The sequence below is a fragment of the Syzygium oleosum genome, unplaced genomic scaffold (genome assembly GCF_021117445.2).
Source record: "Syzygium oleosum isolate NSW1041296 unplaced genomic scaffold, Sole_v2.1 Sole_v2.03, whole genome shotgun sequence".
Taxonomy (NCBI): Eukaryota; Viridiplantae; Streptophyta; class Magnoliopsida; order Myrtales; family Myrtaceae; genus Syzygium; species Syzygium oleosum.
Window position 1 is genome coordinate 20,118,644 of NW_026607487.1, and position 25,087 is coordinate 20,143,730.

At 41.8% G+C, this 25,087-nt stretch overlaps 3 protein-coding genes and 1 non-coding gene across 5 annotated transcripts; 1 reads left to right on the plus strand and 3 right to left on the minus strand.

The window, feature by feature from the left end:
- The first annotated feature begins 508 nt into the window (after positions 1–508).
- LOC115683883 (mitochondrial uncoupling protein 2) lies at positions 509–3,958 on the plus strand. Its single transcript, XM_030608525.2, has 9 exons — positions 509–765; positions 1,573–1,791; positions 1,878–1,956; positions 2,082–2,215; positions 2,466–2,564; positions 2,670–2,774; positions 2,963–3,037; positions 3,372–3,458; positions 3,618–3,958. The coding sequence occupies exons 1-9, from the start codon at positions 685–687 to the stop codon at positions 3,645–3,647; spliced, it is 909 nt and encodes a 302-aa protein (XP_030464385.1). The 5' UTR covers positions 509–684; the 3' UTR covers positions 3,648–3,958.
- A 37-nt stretch (positions 3,959–3,995) lies between these two features.
- On the minus strand, positions 3,996–6,061 carry LOC115683882 (protein GRAVITROPIC IN THE LIGHT 1). Its single transcript, XM_030608524.2, has 2 exons — positions 5,055–6,061; positions 3,996–4,959 (listed from the first exon to the last, which is right to left on the minus strand). Exons 1-2 carry the CDS (start codon positions 5,746–5,748, stop codon positions 4,190–4,192), a joined length of 1,464 nt encoding a protein of 487 aa, XP_030464384.2. The 5' UTR covers positions 5,749–6,061; the 3' UTR covers positions 3,996–4,189.
- Positions 6,062–6,776: 715 nt separating this feature from the next.
- Positions 6,777–6,848, minus strand: TRNAG-UCC (transfer RNA glycine (anticodon UCC)). Its single transcript has one exon. It is a non-coding gene; the product is annotated as a tRNA-Gly (tRNA).
- A 1,168-nt stretch (positions 6,849–8,016) lies between these two features.
- LOC115683919 (DExH-box ATP-dependent RNA helicase DExH11) lies at positions 8,017–24,504 on the minus strand. Of its 2 annotated transcripts, none has more exons than XM_030608573.2 (23): positions 24,156–24,504; positions 22,864–23,115; positions 22,389–22,649; positions 22,220–22,285; positions 21,890–21,968; positions 21,049–21,206; positions 20,808–20,915; positions 19,706–19,807; positions 19,240–19,440; positions 19,001–19,111; positions 18,720–18,787; positions 18,168–18,558; positions 17,226–17,381; positions 16,928–17,038; positions 16,654–16,707; positions 14,380–14,637; positions 13,234–13,343; positions 11,908–12,061; positions 10,993–11,455; positions 9,651–9,865; positions 9,301–9,539; positions 8,521–8,647; positions 8,017–8,439 (listed from the first exon to the last, which is right to left on the minus strand). In XM_030608573.2, exons 1-23 carry the CDS (start codon positions 24,288–24,290, stop codon positions 8,227–8,229), a joined length of 4,032 nt encoding a protein of 1,343 aa, XP_030464433.2. In that variant the 5' UTR covers positions 24,291–24,504; the 3' UTR covers positions 8,017–8,226. The 2 variants fall into 2 exon arrangements, with proteins under 2 accessions (XP_030464433.2, XP_056165402.1); XM_056309427.1 differs by having other exon boundaries at positions 9,651–9,880; positions 10,987–11,449; positions 24,156–24,503.
- Between the last annotated feature and the right edge of the window lie 583 nt (positions 24,505–25,087).

Below are 25,087 nucleotides of genomic sequence, written 5' to 3' on the forward strand. Positions count from 1 at the left end.
TTTGAAACAAGATCTACTTCAGGTCTTTATTTGAAAAAATAAGGACAATTTGGACCTTTATTTAGAATTTTCTCTATGTTTTATGATTTAGTCACATCGAGAGAAAATATTAAACAAAAGCCACGTCAACATTTTTAATTAGACAATTTAAACGAAATTAATGAAAATACTTGATTATACAAATTCGAGAAGTTCTAAGACTTGACTGTACTTTCTCGTGACGAGTTTCGGGATTTTCAATGCACTTACCCCTTATTTTCTAAAAAGTACATGTGAACGAAGAATGTAAGATCCAATGAAATACATAATACCATGCGGAATTTTTGGGTCAACAAGTATAATATGAACTTTTTTTGGTCGAGAAATATTATAAGAACTTTGGGATGCGAGCAAGAAATACAATCATATGATATTCCACCTCATCAGATCAACCACGCCTTTTGACCCAAAAAAAAAAAAAAAAAAAAAAGATCAACCACTCCAATTCAAAATACGATGGCGACAGCAGGAGCGAACGGAGCACATGCTTGTTGGAGGGACCTTCCCTCCTCCCTCGCTCCTCCTCCTCCGCCACTGTTCGTTCGCCTTCACCAGCCCGTCCACCTCCCGATCCCCGAAAACCCCCCCTGATCGCCTCCCCTCCGCCCCGCCGTCTCCGCCGCGACAGCCCCGCGTCCTTCACCGATGGCGGATCTCAAGCCCAGGTCCGAGATTTCGTTCGTCGAGACCTTCTTCTGCAGCGCCCTCGCCGCTTGCTTCGCCGAGGTAATCGCCGATCGCCGCTCCGTTTTGTGTTTTTTTCCTGGACGAATCCGAGCCTCGCGCGCGACTGTAATGCTGCCAAATTTTGTGTCCGCCGTTCGGTCTTCGCTTATGTACTGTGTTTTAGCTACTGCGTGGGATCTTGTTGATTGATGTCGTTGAAGATGAACTTGGTTGGAACCGATCTTGTCTTTGTGAATGAGGGCTCGAATTATATCCTGCTCTTGTCGTGCTTCATTCGGCTCACAACTGTCCTCAGGTGGCCAAGAAAAGTAATAGAAAGGCACGGCAGCGCAGCTGAAGTTCTCTATAGCTGTATGAACAACTCTTGCCTTGTATACGGATTCCTCACTACAAGTCGCTCTTGGGGTGTAATTGGTAATTTTCGTCATTTCTTGTATGGTTTGACCCCTAAGAAGACAAAATTGGAGTTGGCTCTGCTTTTAGCTTGTTGGATTGGATGCTAGATATTCTGGGGGCACACGATCATAGGAAATATGGGCTTCGGAATTAGCATTATCATCTCTTGTTCCGAATCGACAAGTGGTCAAAGGGTCAGAGGCGCACGATTTCCCTTTTGTGCACATTTGTTCTCATCAGCTGCTAATCAGATGTAAATTATCAGAGACATTTTCCCCTCCTTTTTGTGGAGCCTTCCTCATGGATGTTCTCCTCGTAACTTTCGTGACTAGTTATTGGTTTTATCTGCTCATGGCTTCTACTTTCTGATCCGAATTCACGTATTTTTTGATCGGTTTTATTTTTCTGACCAATTGATCGCCCTGAATCTTACTTTATTACTTTGCGAAGTTCTGCACCATTCCTATGGACACGGCTAAAGTCAGGCTACAGCTTCAGAAGAAAGCACCGGCCGGAGAAGGAGGCCAGGTACCTAAATACAGGGGCTTGTTGGGTACTGTTGCTACCATTGCTAGGGAAGAAGGACTACCGGCACTTTGGAATGGCATTATCCCAGGGTTACATCGTCAATGTATATATGGCGGCTTGAGGATTGGATTATATGGTCCTGTGAGTCTCCAATGGGTTCTCACAACTATCTAAATTGATGATTGCTGTGGGTAAACTGGGCATTACAGAGGTTTTTTGTTAAATAGGTCAAATCATTTTTAGTTGGCAGTGACTCTGTTGAAGACACTTATTTGTTCCAGAAAATACTTGCTGCATTATTGACAGGTAAGTATCTCATGTGACTAATCAAACTACTTCCACTAGTTAAGTTTCTGTCAATTTGTACGATGAAGGTAGACGCCTGTTGCTCTACTTCCCTTTATCTGATTGCGTTTCCCATTGTCAAACAGGTGCGATTGCAATTGCAGTGGCTAATCCTACGGATCTTGTTAAAATTCGACTTCAGGCTGAAGGGAAACTGCCACCTGGGGTGCCAGGTCGTTATTCTGGAGCTTTGAATGCTTATTTTACAATTATGAAACAGGTTAGCTAACAATTAGTTCCCATTCAAACTGTGGCATGTCCCCGTGGATGTTACTTTCTAAGCAGATCGATCCAATCTCAAGGACCCAACCAAGAAAACTTTGATCATTGACCAACCCGAGTCAACTATTTTTGGGTTCAGGGTTTAGGTATCTATTTCTTGAGGAAGGGGGATGTGCTCCAGATAAAAATCACACCGAATGGATTCTGTTTAGATGTATCTTCTGTTAACAAATCGATTTTATACTCAGGAAGGGTTGGCGGCTCTTTGGACGGGTCTTGGACCAAATATAGCACGGAATGCTATTATAAATGCAGCTGAGCTGGCAAGCTATGATCAAGTGAAACAGGTAGCGCTGGGTTTGTTAATGTCCTATATGTTTTGTAATGATCATAAGCTAGTCTTACTTGCTGCTTCTATTTTATCTTGTCCTAATTTCTCTGAACTTATGCAGATGATTTTGAAAATTCCAGGGTTTATAGACAATGTGTTTACTCAACTCCTGGCAGGTCTAGGCGCAGGGTTCTTTGCTGTCTGCATAGGTTCTCCTATTGATGTGGTAAGCTCTTGTGTAATCAACAAAAATTAAATCAAGAAGTCTTCATAATGTTTGTCATCCCATTACATGATTTTTGTCCTTCTCCTTGGTTGGTGCATGAATCTAGTTTCATCTATCTGTGATGATTGGAACTCTTGATCAGCACCCTTACATCATCATTACGTGGCTGTAATGCTGCGCATTTTCAGGTTAAGTCAAGAATGATGGGCGATTCGACATACAGAAGTACTCTTGATTGTTTCATAAAGACTCTAAAGTACGAGGTACATTAGCTTCTATCAAATTTAATCATTGTCCAGTGACTGCACTGCACACTAAACCACTCTGAAGATGCTGTACGTTAACAAGCGAATGCTATCTCTCTGCTCTTGCCATGTTGTAGATTTTCGTTTCTGTTCCAAATTCCAATGCACTGTCAATTCTGTAGATTTTGGACCTGAATAAACAGAATGGATTCTGTGGCCACCTTTTTTCTTATCTATTCTTCGAGTCAACTGACTTAGATGATGGAGTACACCTATGCCTCGCCTAGTTTATAATCTTATGCAAGAGCCTTCAACTTCGACAGGTCTCTAATTTACACTGATTTACTGGCAGGGTATTTTTGCCTTCTACAAGGGTTTCCTCCCAAATTTCGGTCGTCTGGGATCGTGGAACGCCATTATGTTTCTTACCTTCGAGCAAGTAAGAGCATAGATTACATTCTCTTTATTGACTGGGCATGTTGATTTCTGAGATGAAAAGAGTACTGATTGTCGATCTCGTTGTGAACCGACTAAGCAGGAGTACCCTGTTATTTTTTCTGGGGGTAAATTGCATAACTTTTCTGTATGGTCATGATAGGCAAAGAGATTTTTTGTCGGAGCTGCATGAGAGAAGTCTTGCTCATTCACGTATGGGGTAAGCAGGAGGATGCAGCATTGTCCCGGAGCTTTGCCGAGTATGTACCGCTGCCGCGCAATCGCCGAAGAGGCTGTCATGGGAAAGAGTCGTGTCCCCCTCAGCCGATGCTCTATTGCATTTATCAACTTCATGAATAAAGAACTAGTGGCGTAATTTCCCATGCCAAGAGCATATTTATGGGGCGTCAATTCTTTCTACGGAGAGACTGTAAGCCATGGACCAACTGATGTGATACCCGCATAATTTGTTAATTTATTGTGCCAGAGTTTAGGGGCAAGATTTGCTTGCAGGACTCGCATTTGTTGCTTGTGCTGCTTCTTTTGAATGTATCCATTCACGCTAAAAAGAGTGTCTTTCGAGCCTTGCTGGCTCAAAGCCTTCCCACCGCATCCCCATAACAGATACACACCTAAGCTCTAAGCATAAATTATTATTAGTGCACTACCAAAAAAAAAAGAAAAAGCAGAAACCCTAGCCTCGACCACTATAATTAGGAAAATGCAGCTCCAATATCACGCTCTGGACACCAGATAAACCCTAGCCTTGACCACCGACCCGTTCCCTAGCTTGAACCCGGGGCTCACCGGGAAACCGACCACGTGACCCGCCGGCACCTGCCCCCGGCCCGAGAACTTGACCACGCTCTCCATGTACTGCGGGTGCAGCTCGGCCCCTCGGCTCGCCTCGAACAAGCTCGGCGCCGGGTCCAGCGAGAAGGCCAGCAAGTGGAGCAGCCACACCGCCTTGGCCAGCTTCAGGAACTCGCCGTAGAACTCCGTCCTCGGGTGGCTCCCGCCGGCCACCAGGCTCCGGTGCTCCAGGCTCCCGAAGAAGGACTCCTCCATCTTGGCGTGCACGATGGCCAGGTACTTCTTGGAGCAGAACTTGCCGAAGTCGCAGCTCGGCAGCACCCCGAGCAGCTCCACCGGGTCCATGGCCTTCATGTCCCGGTACCGCGCGAAGCAGTCTCGCCGGTACTGGCCGGGGTTCAGCAGCGACGAGAGGCTCCCGTCCATGTAGAACGTCTCGTGGTCGAACCCTTGGAAGACCTTGCGCGAGATGTAGGACTCCAGCGCGTACTTGGCGTGGTGGACCCCGACGATCGACGCGTTCGCGGCCGCCGCCCCCGCGCCGCCGGCGGCCTCGATCGAGCGGACCGCGGAGGCGATGTCCCAGTGCGCGGCGCGCATCAGCGAGAGGAGGAGGGAGGTGAAGGACTTGGACGCCTCCCGGACTTGGCTCATCGTCGCTTCGAAGAGCTCCGGCGCCGGCGACGCAGCGACTGCAGGAAACGGTTCACCAAACGTGAGCGGGCAGCAGAATATGCGAGATCGGAAAATGAGGGAGGGAGAGAGAGAGAGAGAGAGAGAGAGAGACCGAGAGATTGGCTGCAACTGAGTCTCCTCTTCGACAGAGACCGTCCTTTCTTCCCGTTGAGACTGGTCGAGCTCCGGAGCTTCTCCTTCAAGCTGTCGACCTCCGCTTCCCTGGCCTTCACCTCCCTCTTCATCTCCTCCAGCGCCGCCTCGTACGGCGCCACCACCTCCCTCACCTCCGCCGGTCGGCTCCCCAGCCCCCTACCACAGCCGCCGCCGCCGCCGGCTCCCCCGTGGCAAATCAGGCTCCGACGGTACCTCTCCCTCAGGACCGCCAGCCTCCTGAGCTCCGCCACCACCGCCACGTCGGCGACCCGCATCTTCTCGGCGTCCCAGGGGCAATGCGCATCCTGCAAGCTCACGTAGGCTCTCTTCATGGCCGACACCGTGTCGAACACGTCGTTCATTATCACCTCCATCTCCACCACCAGCCTCTCCGCCCTCATCTCCCTCTTGCTCCGCTCCCAAACCTCCTCAGCTCCTCCCTTCTCTTCACTCTCCTCCTCCACTTCGTCGTCTTCTTCCTCCTCTGGGTCCTCTTCAATTCCCCGTCGAGGGTCGCATTCTTTCTCCCCTTCGTCGGGGTCGCTCACCAGCTCTCCGGAGTAGTGCCGCGTCGCGGCCAGCGGATGGAGCAAGCAGGAGGCGGTCACCCGCTGTATCAGATCGGAGAAGTTGGAGACTTTGCCGGCCATTCCTTCCTCCGTCCGTCCGTCCGTCCGTCGAGTATGTGGAGGGAAGAGGATGGAAGGGGTGTTCAGATCAGATGCACCTCCACCGCCATCATCCGTGAGGCTTGATCACTGAGCTCGGTCAATTCTTTAATGGGACATAGATTCTCGAGCCTTGACATGACACCTCTCTCTCTCTCTCTCTTAATGTCTGACCACCCCGGGGAAAGTGGGGGTGCGCAGGATAGAGGAGGCGCCACACCCGTTGACGATAGCAAGGAGCCCGACACATTCATGGCGAGTATTTGTGTACTGGAGAGGGAAGTCAACGGAAAGTCAGGGCAATGCAGATGTTACGTATGAGCACCGAACGGTAGTAGTTACTTCTGCCAAACGATAAAGGTGAGTGTTCGAAGAAAAACGAGGGTTTTGTTTGTGGGCTTTAAGGTTTTTGCATATAAGGCAGCAGCATCACGGAAGACACACCAGATCAAATCCCCCCTTTTGGTTTTTTATCGGCTCCTGGGCTCTATTCTTTGCGCTGTCGGAAAGCTGCTTTTTTTTTTTCCGTCTCGCTGAAAAAAAAAAACAAGGGGAAGATTAAAAGGCAATTGCCGTGAAAAGTGGAATGTGTGCTTCTCTACTGACTTGGGGGATGGAAATGTTAGAAACAGTACGCTAAAAATATATATTGTCGACCCCCTCCCTTTTTTTTTTTCTTCGTTTTGAAATTTTGGAAAAAATGATTTGTCCAGACATGGTATCAGATTCAGATTAATGTGCCCCGTATTTATTTCGCACGTGAGGCTCCACGCTCATTGATTTCGTGTGCAATTTTCAATCCAGTTCGCACTTGCCGTTTCCAGGCCCCATATGTGCAAATTTTAACGCTAATTTACATTGGCCTAATTTCCAGTGCGCCAGACAATGTTGTCGTGGATTTTACTTCTCTTGGCCTCAGTGAGCATATATTATCTCAATGGATCCTACAGTACGTCTGTAACACATGCAATTTTTGACAAAAGAGAAAGAGCAAAAACATCAAGGGAAGGTGCGTTTGCCGGGAGTCGAACCCGGGTCTAGTGCTTGGAAGGCAATTATCCTAACCGTTGGACTACAAACGCTCGATATGCTTCTGTACGTCACGCTTACAAATTTAACTTAACAATGAAAGGTCATTTTCCCAACCAGAACACGCGCAAAGGGCCGGTTGCACAAATTTGTAAGCAGAACTGAAAGATCGGCCGGGACAATAAACACAGAATATGATGAAGTTTGTAAATCATCCTAGAAGGCATTCTGTGATTTATATATCGACGAAGATTGGAAAAAAAAAAAAAAGAGAAACACTTCAAATCCTCAGGTCATAAGGCCAATGTTCTGAATTTAGCGACCTCACGCCAGAGAAAAACGAAGCTCAAAGCACGAATGCGCCAATTGCAACCGAAAAATAGTAAAACTATGAAGCTCATCTTATGCGGATAACTATCCGATTGAACATGGAGCAATACCGCGACGCACAAGCCGAACTGCCTAAACGAATCACAAGAAAACCAATGCTCCGAGCATGAAATCCGCAATTACTCTCCCCTTCGCTGATCCCAAACCACGTAAACAGAAAACGAAGAGAATGACAACGAGTCCCATACCTTTGGCTCGAACGATAGTGCCGGTACGGGAGCGGCAGAGACACGATGCGAAGGGCGGCATGCTTACAGCAAAAGAAGAAGCTTAAGAGTCATGGCAAGTACCGATTGATGTAATCGAAGCGGTGGAGGAGGAGGAGGAAATGAAAACTGGCTAAAGAGCGTGAGGATTAAGGACAGGAGCGTGAGAGGATCTCATAATTTCAGGAATTAGGAATTTTTGAAAACAAAAAATGGAAACCAGACCAATCCCCGTGAGAACCGCCGATTCTAGGCCAATTCGGTCCGGCTTTGAGCGATCATACCAGTTTTCGATTCTTTTACACACCCCTAAAAGTAACCGTGCTAAGAAGCCTTACGTGAGTATAGCGTGCCATATCGTGCCCGATGGCCTCAATTGATTGTGGCAATCCTCGAGGTCCTGGAAATGCATTAGTCCTGTCATCTGTACCCATTATGGAAAATTCTGCTAGAAAGATCGGTCCAAGCACCGTGCCCGAGAGTCAAAGGCGGGTTTCGTTGAAGTAATGTACTAGATGATGCTTATGAGGAAGGAAATACCTCCTTACTCGTTACGATGTCGAGCGACAATAACGTTCTATTTCCGTCGAAAGCGCTGATTCGTGGACATTTTCGTGCCTTAGCGAGAGAGCAACACTTGTATCTTTATATTAACTATGAAGCAAGTCTGGATGAGTTGGCTACTGAAAACAAAAAGGCAGGACCAAGCACATCCTTCGACTGCTCAGACCAATCTCATGGCGAACATGTATAAAATTTGGACCCCCCCAAAAAAATAACCAAGTGTAGTTCGACCTGCTCGCATCCCCAGATCCCAAAAGGTACATCAAGTTTCTCATACTCCAGTAACATACAAGCTAGCAGCAAAGACAATATCACGCTTTATGGCATTGGAAGCCGATTCCATTTTCTTGTATAATGCAGAATTACCCATTATCGACGCTGCATTTTTTAATTCCCGACATGTCTCATCCAGTCTGACAATGGTCCGTACTATAAGGCCTTCGGGAACATCAGTGAGCTCACAAATATCAGCAAATGGAGTGCCCTGCATGAGGAAGACCTTGAATTGATCAGCCATTCAAGAACATAGCAATAGGTCAAGCTCAGAGTGTTTAAAAAATGAAACCTTTGCCCATTCATAAACCACTTCGACCAGACCAAACTTTAGATTTTCTCGAGCATATTTCTCGGGGTTAATCTGTAGGTTGCATTGGGCTTGGAGCTCACCAAGTCTTATTGCTGTTTCATATAATCTGTATAAGAGTACATGTTCAATGAGAATGCATATGATGTTATGGATACAGCAATGCATATTGAAGCAAGTAATTCAATGGCCACTGCTTTTTTTTTTTCTTTTCACATGGCAAAGAAATTTTCAGGATTTGACACATTAGGTGACCGAGAATGAGAATTCACAACTGACAAGTTCGACCTTATAGACTCATTTATCTTTTATGATTGCTTATAGGCACAGGTCATGTTGGAAGATTCTCCTACAGATCACTAGGAAGAGATCAGAAAAAAAAAATGGTGTAGTCTACATCCCATATATAATTTTCCTTAAAGATACAAAAAGGACAGTGAAAACGAACAAAGACAAGCATGGAAAGATAGATGAAACCAAGTATACAGCCAAAACATGATTAGAGATCCCCAAGAACCTAAACACCAAGTTCCGCAGTTGGACTTAAAATCAGAGACCATTTGTGTGAGGTCAAGTAAACCTAAGCATACATGTCCTATGGCTCCCTATCTGCACAGGCCCTTGACAGAGGCACGCCAGATGACAGGTGCAACACACTGCTGGCAGCAGGTTCAATCAGAGAATATGAAAGCTTTTCATTATTGGTCCTAAGCGAACAAGGAGGGGAAAAGTTAAAAGGAATAGGCTGGAGGAAAGAGTAACCTTTGCTTAGCCTGAAGTAGCTTGGGGGTAAGAGAAGGTTCAGAAGTATTTCTCTGCTGGAACACAAAGGCAGACATTATAGCCACTGCTTCCTCTGGTTCCAAGTCATCTAGCTGATTCTCAAATAGACACTCTGTGCATATCAACTCCTCCCCAGAATTCATTTCGCAGGCTACACGGCCTTTTATTTGAACAACAAGGTCAGTATCAATGCATCCAATTTCTTTCAGAACATCTACCTGCATATTGAACAAAATATACCAATGAGAAGTCTCACAAAGCACAAAACTTCAATTTGCCCTAAACTTAAAAAATGATGATGATAGACACTAATATCGTCACAATATTACCCGGCCCTGAAACTCTGGCATCTGTTGAAGTGCTTCATCAGACATTTCAAACTCAAGAGCCTTAACCTCTTCGTTACGCCCCTTTATTTCTTTTGCCAACTTCATATGCTCCTCCAATTTAATACAACCATGACACTTATTCTCCGCCATGTTTTGCAGTAGGGAATCACATTTGCGATAGATCTCCACAAGATCCAAATCTCTCAACTTTAAGTCTGAAATATAAGGTTGTAATCATGTGAGAATAACCAATAAAAATATACCCTAGATTACAGGCAGCAGCAATTTGATAAAGTAAGCAACTTGAGCCTTGTCAGTAATGCAGCTCCAGGAGAACAACTGCTTCACATTTCAGCAAACTTGTCTGAACAGACCACTTTATCATAAAAGCTATCCTCTCACCAAGACTTTTTACTTGAGCAATTTAAAAGTTCCCCCACTACAAGGTGATATGTAATGCACCTTTGAGTTACAACACAAGTAAGGGTGCGTTTTGTTCACTAATACTTTATGATAAAGGAATATCATTTCCATGGAAATCATTTTCAAGGAAAACGGTTAGTTTTCATTTGTTTAGTGGTTTAGGGAAAGTAATTTCCTTCTTGCCAAAGGGCAAGCCATTTTCCCCAAATCTAAGCTTGTTGTTTTCTGTCCATGAAAAACATTTTTCCGTAAATCAATTAGGTTTGCGCCATCCAAATACTGGAAAGTTGGAAAACAAGTTTGCCGGAAACAATGTTCCTTCAAACAAATGGACCGTCAATTAAAGTATGAGATAGATTCCTCTCACCAAGACTTTTTGTATGAGCCAATTAAAAAAAATCCAAAGGTTATCTACACTACAATGCACATACAAGTTACAACACGTGTATGGTATCAACAATTCCCATGGCTGTTCAAAGTAAGAGCTTGTGCTTCCTCTAGGCGACTAGCATGTGTACCCAACTAACTACTTTTCCTAATAGCCATGGACTCCATCATTATTAATTTGTTTTCTTATACATAGCAGATCACATGTGTACTCAAAATGGATTATGTAAATGATGCATTCATATATCCTTTTCCTTCTACTTAAAAATACGTCAGAAGTACACAACTCTTTTGACATGTGAAGCAGTCTCTTAAAGCCACTAAGACATCCTATGATGCTAACAATGAAGATAAACGATCCACTATCAGTCAGCGAGGCGCGATATACTCCCCTCTGCTTCAACACCATTTGGAAATCAATTAGGCTCTCAGTTAACTAGATCAGAGGAAGATGAGTAGTCCAATAATATAGCTTTGAGGGGTCATCAACTCAACAACACTTTTCAAGAAACTTCAAGAGAATAAGCAATACCTCTCACTGGATCTAGCGCAGGAGGGTACTTATGCCCATCAGATTTCAGATTCAAAAGCTGTTGAACTGTTTTGGAGTAAGCAGCGGTGCTACAGTCTTCAAGAAGTCCTACCTGGTCTATCTTTATCTCGCAATTGCAGATGCATAAGAATTCTTTCATATCAACTTCGCTCACCTCATAAGTCATCCCAGCAGCAGTACCATAATGCGGAAATGTTATTTTGATGCTACCTGATCCTTTGCGCGAAGTAGAAACCGAATAATATTCATCATTGAGAGCACGTTTTGATTTTGGCACCAGAAAAGAACCTGGTGCAAAATCAAATGCTTTCTTGTCTCCGATGCTCTTGTTACTTGGAGAATCCTGTGTGGCTGATGGAGAGTTAGGTTTCAGAAGTAATACTATATATTGCCTTTTCCCAGAGACTGGTCTGACAACAGCTCCAAGTAAGTGGTCCTGAGCCTGCCAGCACAAAGTTAGAACCTCTAAGGACATAAACAATCTTCAGAATTCGAAGACAAAAATAAATGTATTCGACACAGATATGAACCCCTGAAAAATATGTATATATCAGCTAACAGCAGACAACAGGACATGCATACACGCAGTAAGCAGTAATGTCGATGAAATACCACTTAGCAGAATCACAAAATCACCTCACCTAACGAGCTGTAGTGCAAACTCTCACCTAGCTGATAGAGGAAATTTTGCTCACATTTTTTTTTGGTCTGTAATTTTTTTCTTTGCTCAAATTGAAAGTGGTCATAACATATAGCTCCCTTAGCTCCATTTCATCACTACTTACCAGGAAGCTACTCCTTGACCAAGATTTACTAATATCATGAGTACCTTATTTACATTTTGGCAGGAGATGGTAAAAGATCCACATGCTCCAATCGAGGAAACAAACTTACTGATTGCGATTTGACAACCACCACCCTTCCAGGTACAAGATATTTTTGGGCAACTGAGGAGGTCATGACAGTCTCGGAAATCTGTATGTGATGCTTCTCCACTTCTAAGCGCATATCATAGTATTCCTCAATTGCCGGTTCACCTTTTATACATCTGCATGCATACAGTGCATGAGCGACATCTAAGTCAGATCAAACTGTTTAGCTATTGGAGTTAGTCCTTGCCCCGCAAGGGGCAATTCAATACTACTGAAGAAAAAATGGGTGCAATGCAATAGACAGACGCAGACACATCCAACAACAGGGGCCATATCAAGGGTCGGATCCTCTTCATTTAGCAAAAAATGGGGCACACTGTCATCAACGCAACAATATGCCAGAACGATGTCCCAGTTCTTTATTCCAGTTGAAAATGAGAACAGCCATGAAGGATAGCTAATCATGGGCCAGGATTGAGAAGATTATAATCGCAAAAGACAAAAGGACCAGAAGGCCATAACTGAGACAATAGCAGTGGTTCACATCTGAAACACGATAATTTAAGGAAATTAGCTAGTGCATAAAGGCAAACATAGCTAGTTTACCTTCATCAGACATAACAACAACAAGCTCCTCTCATTAATCTGATTAAAAATCATTTACAACCTCCTTTCCGTGCAAATAAAATTCCTTTTGGACACTGAAGAAACCAGAATGAGCAATTCAACTAGTGCAAAATGCCACCAAAACCTGCCGTAGTAGGTCACTGATAGTAGGCACTACTTTAGTTTGACAAGAAGCAGAGAGTAACCATCCTAGTCAATGGAATATCTTGCCAGGTTAAACAGTCAGTAAAGTAATGTCGAGTGATAAATATACAGATATTAACCATTTTCCAAGAGCACCACAACAAATATATGCATGAAAATAGCCCATAAGTACTTGTCTGCTGAACCGAAATAAAACACTCGGACCTAGCAACATTGTTGAACCTACAGAGGGGGGCGATGGCGGTGCCACACCCCACACTGCAAAGGACCCACTCTATTTCTTTTAAATAGAAGTGAAACAAGTACAAGAATTTATATTCAATATCATAGGTTTGGTTTTTATCTCACCACCCAAAACCGACAATTCTCGGTCCCCCATTGCCTAGCAACCTTGGTAGGCGTTATACAACTTCACAAGCACTTTTCCCCTTGTAGGACTTGAGGTGTTACGGTTTGTTTGATTAGAAGAGACAGAGCATGTATACTGTTCTAAGATGACAAAAGTGAAAGACACAAACTGATACGGAGTTAGACCCAATGCAGAAGTTCCAGGGAGAAGATACTGTCCTCAACATACTCTATAGATTTTCTAGGCTGAGCAAGCTTTCTCATTAGAAGCTGTTGGTTTTCTGGCAATTTTTTCTGAGCATGAAATTCAGCAAAACTTCTTTTTAGCATATCCTCCACCTGCAGATACCGCAATAAACTCTTATAAGTAATAAATCATTTCAAAGATAACTGTTGTACATAAATTTTAAGTCCCCAGCTTTGAAAGAAAGATGTACATAATTTTTGAGTCCGCAACTTCAAAAGAAAGATTAGATCACATATTGGAAACATTACATCATAAGCATGCATATTTCAAATGCATATGCTTTGAAGGCTTCTTCAAAAAATGCTATTAGGTGACAATATGGGCTTTAACAAACTCAAATAAGAACGAGCCTGTGAAACAAACTCGATGAAATCTTCCAACATTTCTCAAGAAACAATTATATGGCAACAATAATCAGTCATTTGACAACCAATTCACAGTGAAAGAGGAGAGGCTTACCTACAAAATAGAAACTTGAACCTAGAATGCTTAATTCTCGAGAAATAGACAAAAGTCATGCAGAAGACTGCACTACCACCACCAGCCCTTAAGAAGAGCTCTAAAAAAATAAATGATATTGTAAAGTCAATAGAATACAAATTAGTAAAAGTGTGAAAAAGATGCATTGTTTCTTTCCTTCCAAAAAAAAGAACAAAACAGAGGGGTACGAGAAAAATTTTTGTTAATATTTTCCTCCATAATACACAAGACAGGCACAGTAAAAGAATGGCTCTACGTCATTCCATCAAATTCCGAAACCCACGGGACTGGCAGGGACAGCCACCCTACTTGGCCACCAAATGTTCAAATAGCGCACTCATAAACCTTGTTTCTTCCCCCATTTTCACTAAATTTCAGGATATTAATTTTTTCACCTAAGCCCCCAACATCAATTTTGTCATCATCATTGAGGACTACTACATAAGATTCACATATTTTGAACAATACAAGTAACTTTCATCTAACACAAGTCACACATGTCCTAAATCAGAAATATAAGATATAAATGAAAGCATGGTAGGAAAGACAACGATTGTAACACAACTTCATAGCTGAATATGTGTATGACCACCATAAGTGTCGAACACCAGCCAATTCAGTTGGCTACAACGTCTTATCAAGTAATACCTTCAATTCTTCAACTCGTAGGAGATGCAGAATCATAATATAGGTCAGGCGAAACTGTGATTCCAGCTTGGTGGCATTTCCCACGATAACGTGCTTCAGATCGCTCTCCTCTGGGATCTCGTCACGACACATTACAATAACTGTACCAATTCTATCAAGTCCTCTTCTGCCTGCACGTCCTGCCATCTGAGTGTATTCACCAGGAAGCAATTGTCTGAATTCCTTTCCATCAAACTTCCTCAATGTATCAAAAACAACCTGCAATATGTCAAACAGATCTAAACTTTGTGATGCTTCCTGGAGACACCATGTAGAACAAAAACTTCAGTGGCAAAAACTAAATAATATCGTCAAATTACATGTATGCTTAGACATGCATCTAAAAAGTCACAGCATGTATGAGTAGACTTCCAGAAAAATAAAAAAGGTAATTCTATATTGTTTTCCATCGAAGTAGAAACAACACCCACACTGATTTAAAATCTACGAGAGCATTATCTTGAGACAAAGTACAAATTATCCTCTATATTTGCAGTTAAACACAATGAAAATATCTTCATTACTAAACAAGTTCTACATAGCATCTGTGGACAATGTTGCAGGTAAGCAAGCAGATCTCCCGTCAGGTAATTTCTTGAATAGGCTATCTGGCATTCTAAGAAAAACATACCCATCACGGGAGGTAGACAAAAGGAAGCTGTTAATTCAGAGGCAACTGCTATGCAACCAACTTGTGTTTTAGTGGAGCATAGCAGTACTTATGTTTTTCCAATTCAAAACATTAGGAAAGCTACAAAATAAATCACTACAAATTGAAGATAGAGATAGCTATTAAAATTGTGAAAGCATACACTTTACACTCCCACCTCCCAAAGAATAAGAAAGAAAAGAAATGAAAAGAAAAGCACTAAAGTTAGCTTAATATTTCTACTTTCTTCAAAAAGGAAAAAAGACAAATCACTTCAGGTTTTTTTTAACTAAAAAATTGGAAAGTTAGAAAATGTGGACAATGTTGGTTATCAGACTCATTTTCGGTGAAGTAGATAAAAGTTATGATAATCTTACTCATACTCTCCTTAAATTGCTAAGTCAGCATGTCGCTCATATTTTGTAAGCTCATTTAAGACCGAACCCATCTTCTGTTCATATGGCTCCCACAAGCAGTAACATAAAACCAAATCGCAACCCTAAAAGGAAAAAGATCAGAGATTATCTTCCCAATACAGCCTATTTTCCTTATCTAATGATGTCCGTTGCATACCCTTTTTGTCTTAGGATGAAATGTTTGCACTTTTGTTCATATCTAACTCTAGTTGTTACAGCCTTTATGATTTAGTAGAAATCTCCTAGAGAATTTCCATCAGGACTACTACTTACAACCAACATATTTGAAATCCGATGCCACGGTCTTAAACAATCAGATGTGAACTGCCTCTGAAAAACCAAGATCTTCACTGTGCCATCACACTCGAAAAGCCTGAAGTGGAAAGGCCTCCTACCTTCTCGGACTGGTTGAGCGAAGAACCAATAAAACCATGATAAGAAAAGAAATGCTCAAAAGCTTGCTGGAGTAAGTTTGGAGTTCTGAGAGCCAAAATGTGCTCCTCAACACAATTGGCTTTGATGCAATGGAGTAGATTACTGCAATATTAACTTTTCTATGCCTCGGTCAGTCCATGCAGGTTAGAGGGTCACCCACTTCTAGGATAGATAGATAGACCTGAATGAGCCAGGCGCCATAATACAGACGGGCTTGGTTAAAGGACTTTGGTCCACTGAGTCCGGCTAGGGCATAGGATTTTTAAATAGCTGGACTGGCCCATCCATGATGAAGAAAGGAGAAGGGGGAGGAACGAAAGTAGGTGTGTGAATTCGAGATGATTTTAAGTTTATTGCAGGAAGGTGACAAAGAGGAAAATTCATATCTTTAGTATTTTTCTTCTCCAATCCCCCAATTTTCCTCCCACACATTGTTCCATAAACAAAGCTTTAGAGTCAAACTTCTCCAAACTCAATTGAGCAATACATCCAGACTGCTCATTGACATCGCTGGTGAGAATATACACGGTAAGTAAAAATTAATGAAACTGATTTCAAAGCTGCTATCCACTAAAAATTAAGGAAATCAGATTAAACTACTACTTAGCGATTGCCTCTCCGAAAACATCATATTATTCAAGTAGGTCAAAATTCAAAGCCCACAAAAATATATCAAATTGTGAGTTTCAAACATGCAAACAGAGCTAGGAGGACAAGCCTATATATGAGGCTCACCGTTCTTGCCGGGGCGTTGACTCCCATTGCAAATGTCTCAGTTGAGAACAGAACCTACACCACCAGGTGATAAATGTCAACCAGTATTAGCTATCGAAACATTGCATTTATGTCAAATCAACTAGTTGTTAACCAATCAATCCTTTGATGTACATGGTATCATGCAATAACTTCAGAATTTTTCCTTTCCATTCAGGAAGAGCACAACAGATGGTCATAAATTATATCAATATGATTATCAGATACAAAATGATGACAGTCTACTTGTCTTTACCTTGATTACACCACGGCAAAAAAGCATTTCAACAACCTCCTTAACAATAGGAAGCAACCCAGCATGATGCACGCCGATTCCTCTGCGGAGAAGGCTCTGAACTCTGACAATCTGTGTACCGCATCATTTACACTGATTTTAGGACTACCATATGTATGGCGTGTGTTCATGTTATTGCTAGAAGTATAAAGGGTAAAGTGGTCTTTAAGACCTCAGGGTTATTTTGATGTATATATTGAACTTTTTTGAATAATTCAACACCTTTTTCCTCTCACAGTTATCATTAAAGAAGTCAAACCTGTGGTAATCTCCTGTCAGATCCCTTTAGCCGTGAGAATGCTTTGTCACAGAAAACATGAATCTCACTTTTTTCGGAGCTGCTTGTGAGGTCTGTTCCTGATAGGCTATCAGCTGACTTGTCACAACGATTCTTAGAGAAGCAAAAAATAACCACCTAAAAACAAAAGCAAAGTGAAGATGTGAAGAAAACAAAATCTGCAGCAAAAGCACAAAATTTATATTTGATACATTGCGACAGCATTCCTTAAAATAATCGAATACAATTTTACCAATCAAAGGAATGAGTTTGTTTATCTTTATTTAGCATATTTGTAAAAACCTAATATGGAAGATAAACTAAGGTTACTAAAAGGAACCTGTCATGGCCAAGACATCCATGTAATACTTAAGTGATGTTATCTGCAAGGACCGTACAGGACGCCGTTTACTAAGAGGGATGCACCAAGTTACAGACTTCTACATGGCAATTCAGTGCTACCTAAGGAAACAAGGAAGAAAAATTAAGAAAATGCATTTTACAAGTTGCTTCCCCCAGAGTACTGACAGGTCTCTACTTAGAAATATTTGAGGAACTACCGCATAGTTCAAATGATATTTTCAGAGATTAAGAGGGAATTTTATGTGGCTTTTGTTTTTTGTAAGCATATTAAAATCTTGCATTTTATGTGGACCACACACTTCTTTTCAAAATTTTCAACTAAAGTTCCAGATTTTGGCAGGAATTTCAAAAATGGCTTTTCCATTTGACTTTCAAGCCAAACCAAGCTCTACTAAGAGCAATTTATTGGTTTGTGAATTGTGATGGCTCTATGTTTTCAGTTTCACATCCACTTTTCAATTTGCACAGCAGTTCTATCTTTAAGTTTGATATACACTCTAAGTCTTATATATGGTTATCAGTCATTCCATGGAAACATCAGCATTGGAGATTCAAACTTACAGGTAACAGTGATTTATTGGAGAGCTTGTTGATAAGCTGCAGCCACACAGAAGCTTCTGATCTTCTCATACCCCAGTTGTTTTGACTGCTGCCATTGCTCTGATAACCGCCTCCATTTCCAGTATGTTTCCCCAGATTTTGGGAGCTAGAATGCTTATTCTGCTTCCCTCGACTAAAGTTTTCACGTTTCTCACCTCGAACCCCTTCATGATTCGATGAATGCCCCGCATATGATCCACTAGAACCTCCATGTGGAAGTGAACTTTTTTTCTTATGAGCATCTCTGGCAGATTTCAGTCCCTGGGAAATAAACTTTTCACTTTCACATACTCTATAAAGTTCTCCGGAGTAAAATAGGCAATGCTCTAACGGGACTGGTCTTTCAGTGGTCCTGAAAATTAGAAGAAGGGCATTACGAGATGTTGATTCTACAAGAAAACAATCTCTATTTAGTGAAGGGACAGTATTAGTCTGAGGAAAAGTCTCCTAAGCATCAGTCTCTATTTACTTCAGAAAGCACAATTCAAGCATCATCTCAGGTATGCCATTTACCCAGTCACACGAATTTTTTTCCGCTTGGTCCGGCCAATCCAGTCTGCAAACTCCATTGTGTTAGGTACCTGCCGAATACCAGGCGAAATAAGAGAAGATTTAGTCATTTCAGCTAAAAAGACTTTTTGCTTCAAGAAATTACAAGGCTCCCGCAGCAAAATCAGAATAGCTGTCAGAAAGTTGTCAGCTTAGTAGAAACTATCAGATTGTGTGCTTATATTTTACAGTGGTATACGAGAATTGCAACATTGTGATTAATGTATAGTAGGAATGAGAAGTACCGTGGCTGAGAGAAGAATGATATTCACATGTCTTGGTAGCATAATAATTACTTCTTCCCAAACAACCCCTCTTTCAACATCATTGACATAATGCACTTCATCGAATATGACCTATCTCATCATAGACAAACAATTGATTAGTAGCTTAACAAGATCACATAGTGAAACAAAAGAAATAGAAGGTCATCTTATAATGACAGAGGCGTTACGTGTGGAAAAAATGCTTTTTGAGTCCTTACCCATTCAATGTCACGAATGATATCGGCACCTCGATAGAGCATTGACCTTAAAATTTCAGTGGTCATTATCAGACAGGATGCCTCTGGCCTTAAGCTGACATCACCAGTAAGAAGTCCAACATCAAACTTCCCACAGAAATCTCTGTACTTTTGATTGCTGATCGTCTTGATAGGAGCTGTGTAAACTGCTCTGGTACAATGCTGCATTTAGAAACTTAAATTGAAACTCAAGTAATTGTTGAAAATACATTGAATAAAGGCATTCTTCTAGATGAATTGCGACGCCTGCACGCTAATTAAAGCCCCTTCACACCCCCACAGGGTCTAATCGATCCTTTTCTAACTGACAATTCAGGTAATGAGACATGTGATCCAATATTTAAGTCTAAAGGAAGGAGAAGAATTCAAAAAAAAAAGGGAAGGAGGAAGATGAAAGTGAGACACTGTTTTAATATTGAAGCCGTACCTTTGAAGCCAAAGCAAATGCATATTCTGCAACAACTGTCTTTCCAGCGGATGTGTGAGCCGATACGAAAACTGAGTCCCCTTTTTCAAGATAATGTATAGCCTGTGGTACCACAAGCCAGGATGGATAGTTTAAATACAATTAACAGGATCTGACGATTTTTAGTAAAAAATTACAGTAAAAATATGAATAATTTCTGGAGAATCACAAATGATGCCAGCGAACGAAGGAATTAAATGCCAGCTCATCAAGCACCAACTGATTCAGTAAAAATATAAAGAAAATTCATTTGGCTCAAAGAAGAACGATGAAATAAATTTTCTTGATACATAATTCACTTGGACTTCAAGTCTTTGGCGAGATGTTGAGGATCCTCATCGATAGAATTTTCAAATAGATGATTCAAGCAGCACTCTGGTCAGAAACTGAGTGTAATTCTCAACAGCTTCCATCCAGTCAGAGAATTCAATTAAAAAATTGACCAAGCAAACTGGAGATATGCTAATTTAAGAAAATACCTTTGCAAAATAAGTCCTGATTCAACTCACACATCCATATATTCAACTCAGAGACACCATTAGAATAACATCACCAATCAGAAAAATAAGCCTATCACTAACTGGCAGTAAGCCTTGGCAAATGCCCTCAACGCAGTGGTTCAAACTCGATTTACAAAAGATCACATTCATTTTAACTAGAGCCCCACCGACGCTGCTAGAATAATTATTAAGGAACGATTTGCTTTCCAAAAATATCAATTATGTGTATCATGAGAAAAGCCAGTGCATCAACAGCTATGACCTTTTTTGTTTGGTTACTTGACAAGTGCCCTAAGAGTACTCTTTAACCAAACCACTTAATTATAACAAACAGCAGGGAGCACTCATTTGAAAGGAGGGATTGTAATAAAGAGACATCATAACGGATATAATGAATGCACAGAATCACAATCGGATTCAATCAAACTGAGTGTTCAGAGCCGCACCTACAAAATTGAAATAGATGAAAGGAACATGATCAGCGAGACAGAGATATTTGGATGTGTTTATATCATGGTCAGTTCCTTCCCTCATTATCAAAATATATGTAAGTTCGCTTGTACCTCCTTTTGGAACTTATCCAACTCAAATGGAAAATCAAGTGCCATGTCGGGTACAAGTTCATGAAAGCGATCAGCAATCCCATCATTGTCTGCTCTAACAGCCCAGACCTGCCAATTTAGATGATTTCAGACGATCGCGTCAGGCACGTTGCCAAGCAGTGGTACATGCAGACTACAACGAGAAAGCTATTGCTAATTGCAAGTAAGAGAGTTGTTAAGTTCAGCTTCAAGAATAATTCACCTCCGGCTGTTGTCCATCGTTGTTCTTCACTGCATCTGGTTGAGAGGTTGATATTCCTGTCTCAACAGACAAAATTTCATCCAGCATGGGTAGTTCATCTTCTGCCACCCTGCTAGATTCAGCTTCTGGGATAAGGGACTCTGATTCTGATATATGACCTTCACAGACATAATGATCATGACTATTAGCAGTATGAAATGGGGGAAAATTGACAAGAAATCCAATAAAAGAAAACAGGCTTCCAAAAGCCAATTCCCTGCGTAAACTCAGCAATATTGGCATGCTAGAGCTTCCCAGGTCCTGAAGTGGAATTTTAATTTAAGGAAGCATAACATATCTTAGGTGATCTCAAGCATCCTAGAAGTTTTCAAACTAAGCATCAAGACAAAAAGGGGCAGGTCAACAGCCATCCATGCAAGCTTCTAAAAGCATCACCCCAACCCTATAGATGGAAAGGCATACATCATCAACTTAGTTCTATCATCTTTAAAAGGAGGCTTAACACAATAAGCCATGTACCGGGCTTAGATTAGGAGGTAATAAATAACGTTAATTGTTTCACAGGAAGAAAATCCAAGAACATTGACCACTAAACAGTCCACTTAGATCAAGTCAGTTCGATTGTTTGGGCAGATCATACAATGATCATATATCAATTAAACATCAAAAGGTAAGCAGCTCATCAAGTCAAAGCAACTATAACATTCTCCACCATTCGCAAAGACAAATATAGTTCCACAGTGGAAATCTGCTAAAGCTTCATTTTCCATTGAAGCCCTATAACTCTATAGCACAAGAAAAAAAACTAAGCCAAAGAAAAGTAAACGTAGGAGGACAAAACCTTCAGTCTCGTAATCTGCAACAGTTCCCTCTTCCCAAGCTCTCTTGAACAAGTCATCAAACTGTACAGAGAGCTCCACCTGCAGTGCCGGTGATAAATGAAAACTTACTCACACAGAACGTTCTTAAGAGTTCAGTACTGAAAAAGGTCTTCAAGAACTCTCGTGACTCAAACTATTCAGACGAAGTTAAGTTTACATAGTGCAGTAGCAAAGTCTTCCCTAGAAAATTATGGTATTCAGAATTTCTGAAAATCTATTAAAAGCGCCAAGAATGCATCCAATACAATGAAATGATAACTAAAATCTAATTAACTGCAAAAACATACTACCTTGTTGTCTGACAAGCTCTTGACAGAATTCCAGTCCTTGGACACATTCCATGAGCATGGGTAAGCCTAAGAAGACACGTTGATGAATAAAATAAATGTACGTTCAAAAACCTCATTGACCTTTACTTTGCTTAATGCAATCTAAAAGATGATAATCAATTAAGCTTACCTGGAGATCCCCAAGATCCACACCTTGCTTGAAGCTTGGAGGAGTGACCTGTGGAGAACCCCCATTCAACAATTCACAAACCCATTCACCACTAGAAGCACCATCAGGTACAATCCTCTCCGGAGATTGGGCGTCATCCAGACCACCTGGACGAAAGGGACGTTTGTTGATGCTTCCACGCAAAAAGTCTTTTGTGGGCCCAGCCATTCGTGGCAATGAACCAGTATCTTGAGCATCCACCATTATCTCCGATACATCCACCTAAAGCACACGGGTAGAGGTAAAGTTGGGAAAATAACAAGGAGAAAAGGGTAATAGAAAAACTATGAGTTCTACTTCCACAGGACAATTGCCGCCTTATTTTTTAGAGTATCAGTTGGCGTAAGTTTGTCAAATCCCAGTGAACCACAACATTGACATCAGAAAGACAAAAAATTTATGCCAAAAAGATATGATTTGAAAAAGAAAAATCTACCTCCACAGATTTAGGCTCCCATACTCCTGATTTGCTTTTTTGGCGCCTAAATGGCAACTCCCACACAGGAACCACAACAGATCTCGGTAATGATGGTTCTAATGGTACTTTTGCCTCATCAAACCAGTTAAAGTCCCAATGCCTTCCAGCCTTTTCCGGTGAAAATTCGTCAACATCAAGTGTGGGCATTAGGTAGTTCTCCTCTATATACTCCGTTATTGATTCAGGAGTTTCCTCGGCAAAAGCAGGCGGCTGAAATAATTACTGAACGGACGTAAATATGGTGCTTCTAAGTATGAGGCATTGAGGCTCATATTAAATAAGAAAATAATGATCATATTACAATCAAGCATGTGCTGCAAAAGGAAAAGAATGGAGCCAAACCCAGCCCTTCTATTCTTCCAGAAAACTAAACAGCTTCCAAAACCCGTGATACAGTTGCAAGAATTCAACATCTACTGTATTGAATGTTTTAATTGTGTTGACTTTCTATCTTCAGAAGGAAACACATAAACCCGAAAAGGCAAAGTTGCCGTAAAAAAGATAAAAATCAACAACTGGCTCCTAAATATGAGATTCCTTAATTAATTAACTACCGAAAACAAAATCCTCGCTCAACCAACTTCATGTTGCATAAAAACTCTTGCTTTCGACTATCCTAACCATTCCCGCTACTCTAGTAGTTGCCACCTGTGCCTGTATGTTCTCAGCAATCAAACAGAAAAAGACATCCTCAATCTCCCAAAAGACAAAAAACGGGTCACTTCGATACGAATTATCCGCAGGATGCAGTATTTATTAATATTCAACAAAATCGCAAAGATTGACAGCCAAACACACTCCTCAATTCCAATTCATATAGAAGCCAACCCACAAGAGGCTAGAGCCAACATAAGAAGCCCCTGCTGATTCTTCATATCCTACCCTACTCAAAATCTCACCTTTCTCCTCTACCTGCACGATGCTAAGCGATTGCAAAGAATGGAAAGATCGAGACTCGAAATATAGACTTTCGTTCCTTGAGAATTCCAGTTCCTTTCTAGCTGGAACAATGAAGGCGCACACACGCAGAGAGTCGGAACTCATTTCGTTCGAAACCTCAGTCAGAACTCAAACGCAGAGCCACGGAGACAAGATAAACAAGGCGATCATCCCGCACCACCACAGCGTCCTCACCGAACCCTCAAACAAGAACAAACGACAGCGCACTAGGATCAGCGAGTTGATCCTACTACTGCATTGAGTGCCGAAATTCGAGACGGAAAGGTGGAGTAGGGAAGCGGAGAACTGACGGAGATGAAATCGGGGACCGATTTGAGCGGGTTGCCGCGCTCGACGGTCGAGAGAGGCTCGACCCTGAGGTGGCCGCCGTGCCCGGTGAAGCCGACCCGGAACGAGAACCCGTTCGCCGCCTCGATCGGATCCATCTGCCGCCGCCCCTGCTGCTGCTCTCCAACTCGTTCCTCGGGATTCTCGGCTTGGTTCTGCGAGAGCCCGTTCTCATTGATTTTTTTCGAAGAGGGGTTTTTAAGTTTTCGCGCGAAGCGAACTGAGAAGAATGCCGGTGTCGGGAGCGAGCGAGAGAGCTCACTGAGGGAGAAGAAGACTCCAAAAGCTAACGAGTGATGGGCTCTTTTTGCCTGGATAGGTAACGAATCGCGGCATTCCAAATCAGGCATTACTTACTGCATAAGCTAACTCATTATTCAAGGATACTTTATAATTTGCTCATGGAACAAGTATTGTACCGAGGCAAGACATCTTTAGGTTTCAATCCGCTTTTGCAATAGTTCATTAAACCTTTATTACGATAAGCTTGACGTCGAATCTTACCCAAAGAAAAGATTTTATGCGAATTAAAAGTTACAAAATTCACGCTCGATAAGATAAAACTACAAGCTCGGAAACATGCCACGTTAGATGCATTATATCGTGTTTTACGATAGGAAATATGAAATTCCAAGAAAAAGCTAGTGTAGAAAAGAAAAACTAGTTATAATCATATTTACCTTAGTAAAATTAACGTTATAAATAATGTCATATGTCATATCGTGTGCTGTCATGTTATTTTTGTCGGCTTCCCTGTTAAATTAATTCATGTAATATTTGCAAAGCAGGAGGACTCACTTTAGAGGCACGAGGATACGGGAGCGTGTGCATGAGTGCAAGCTGCTGACAGACCATGTCGATGGCACGTGTACCTTCAGCTAACAGTTTTTCTTGG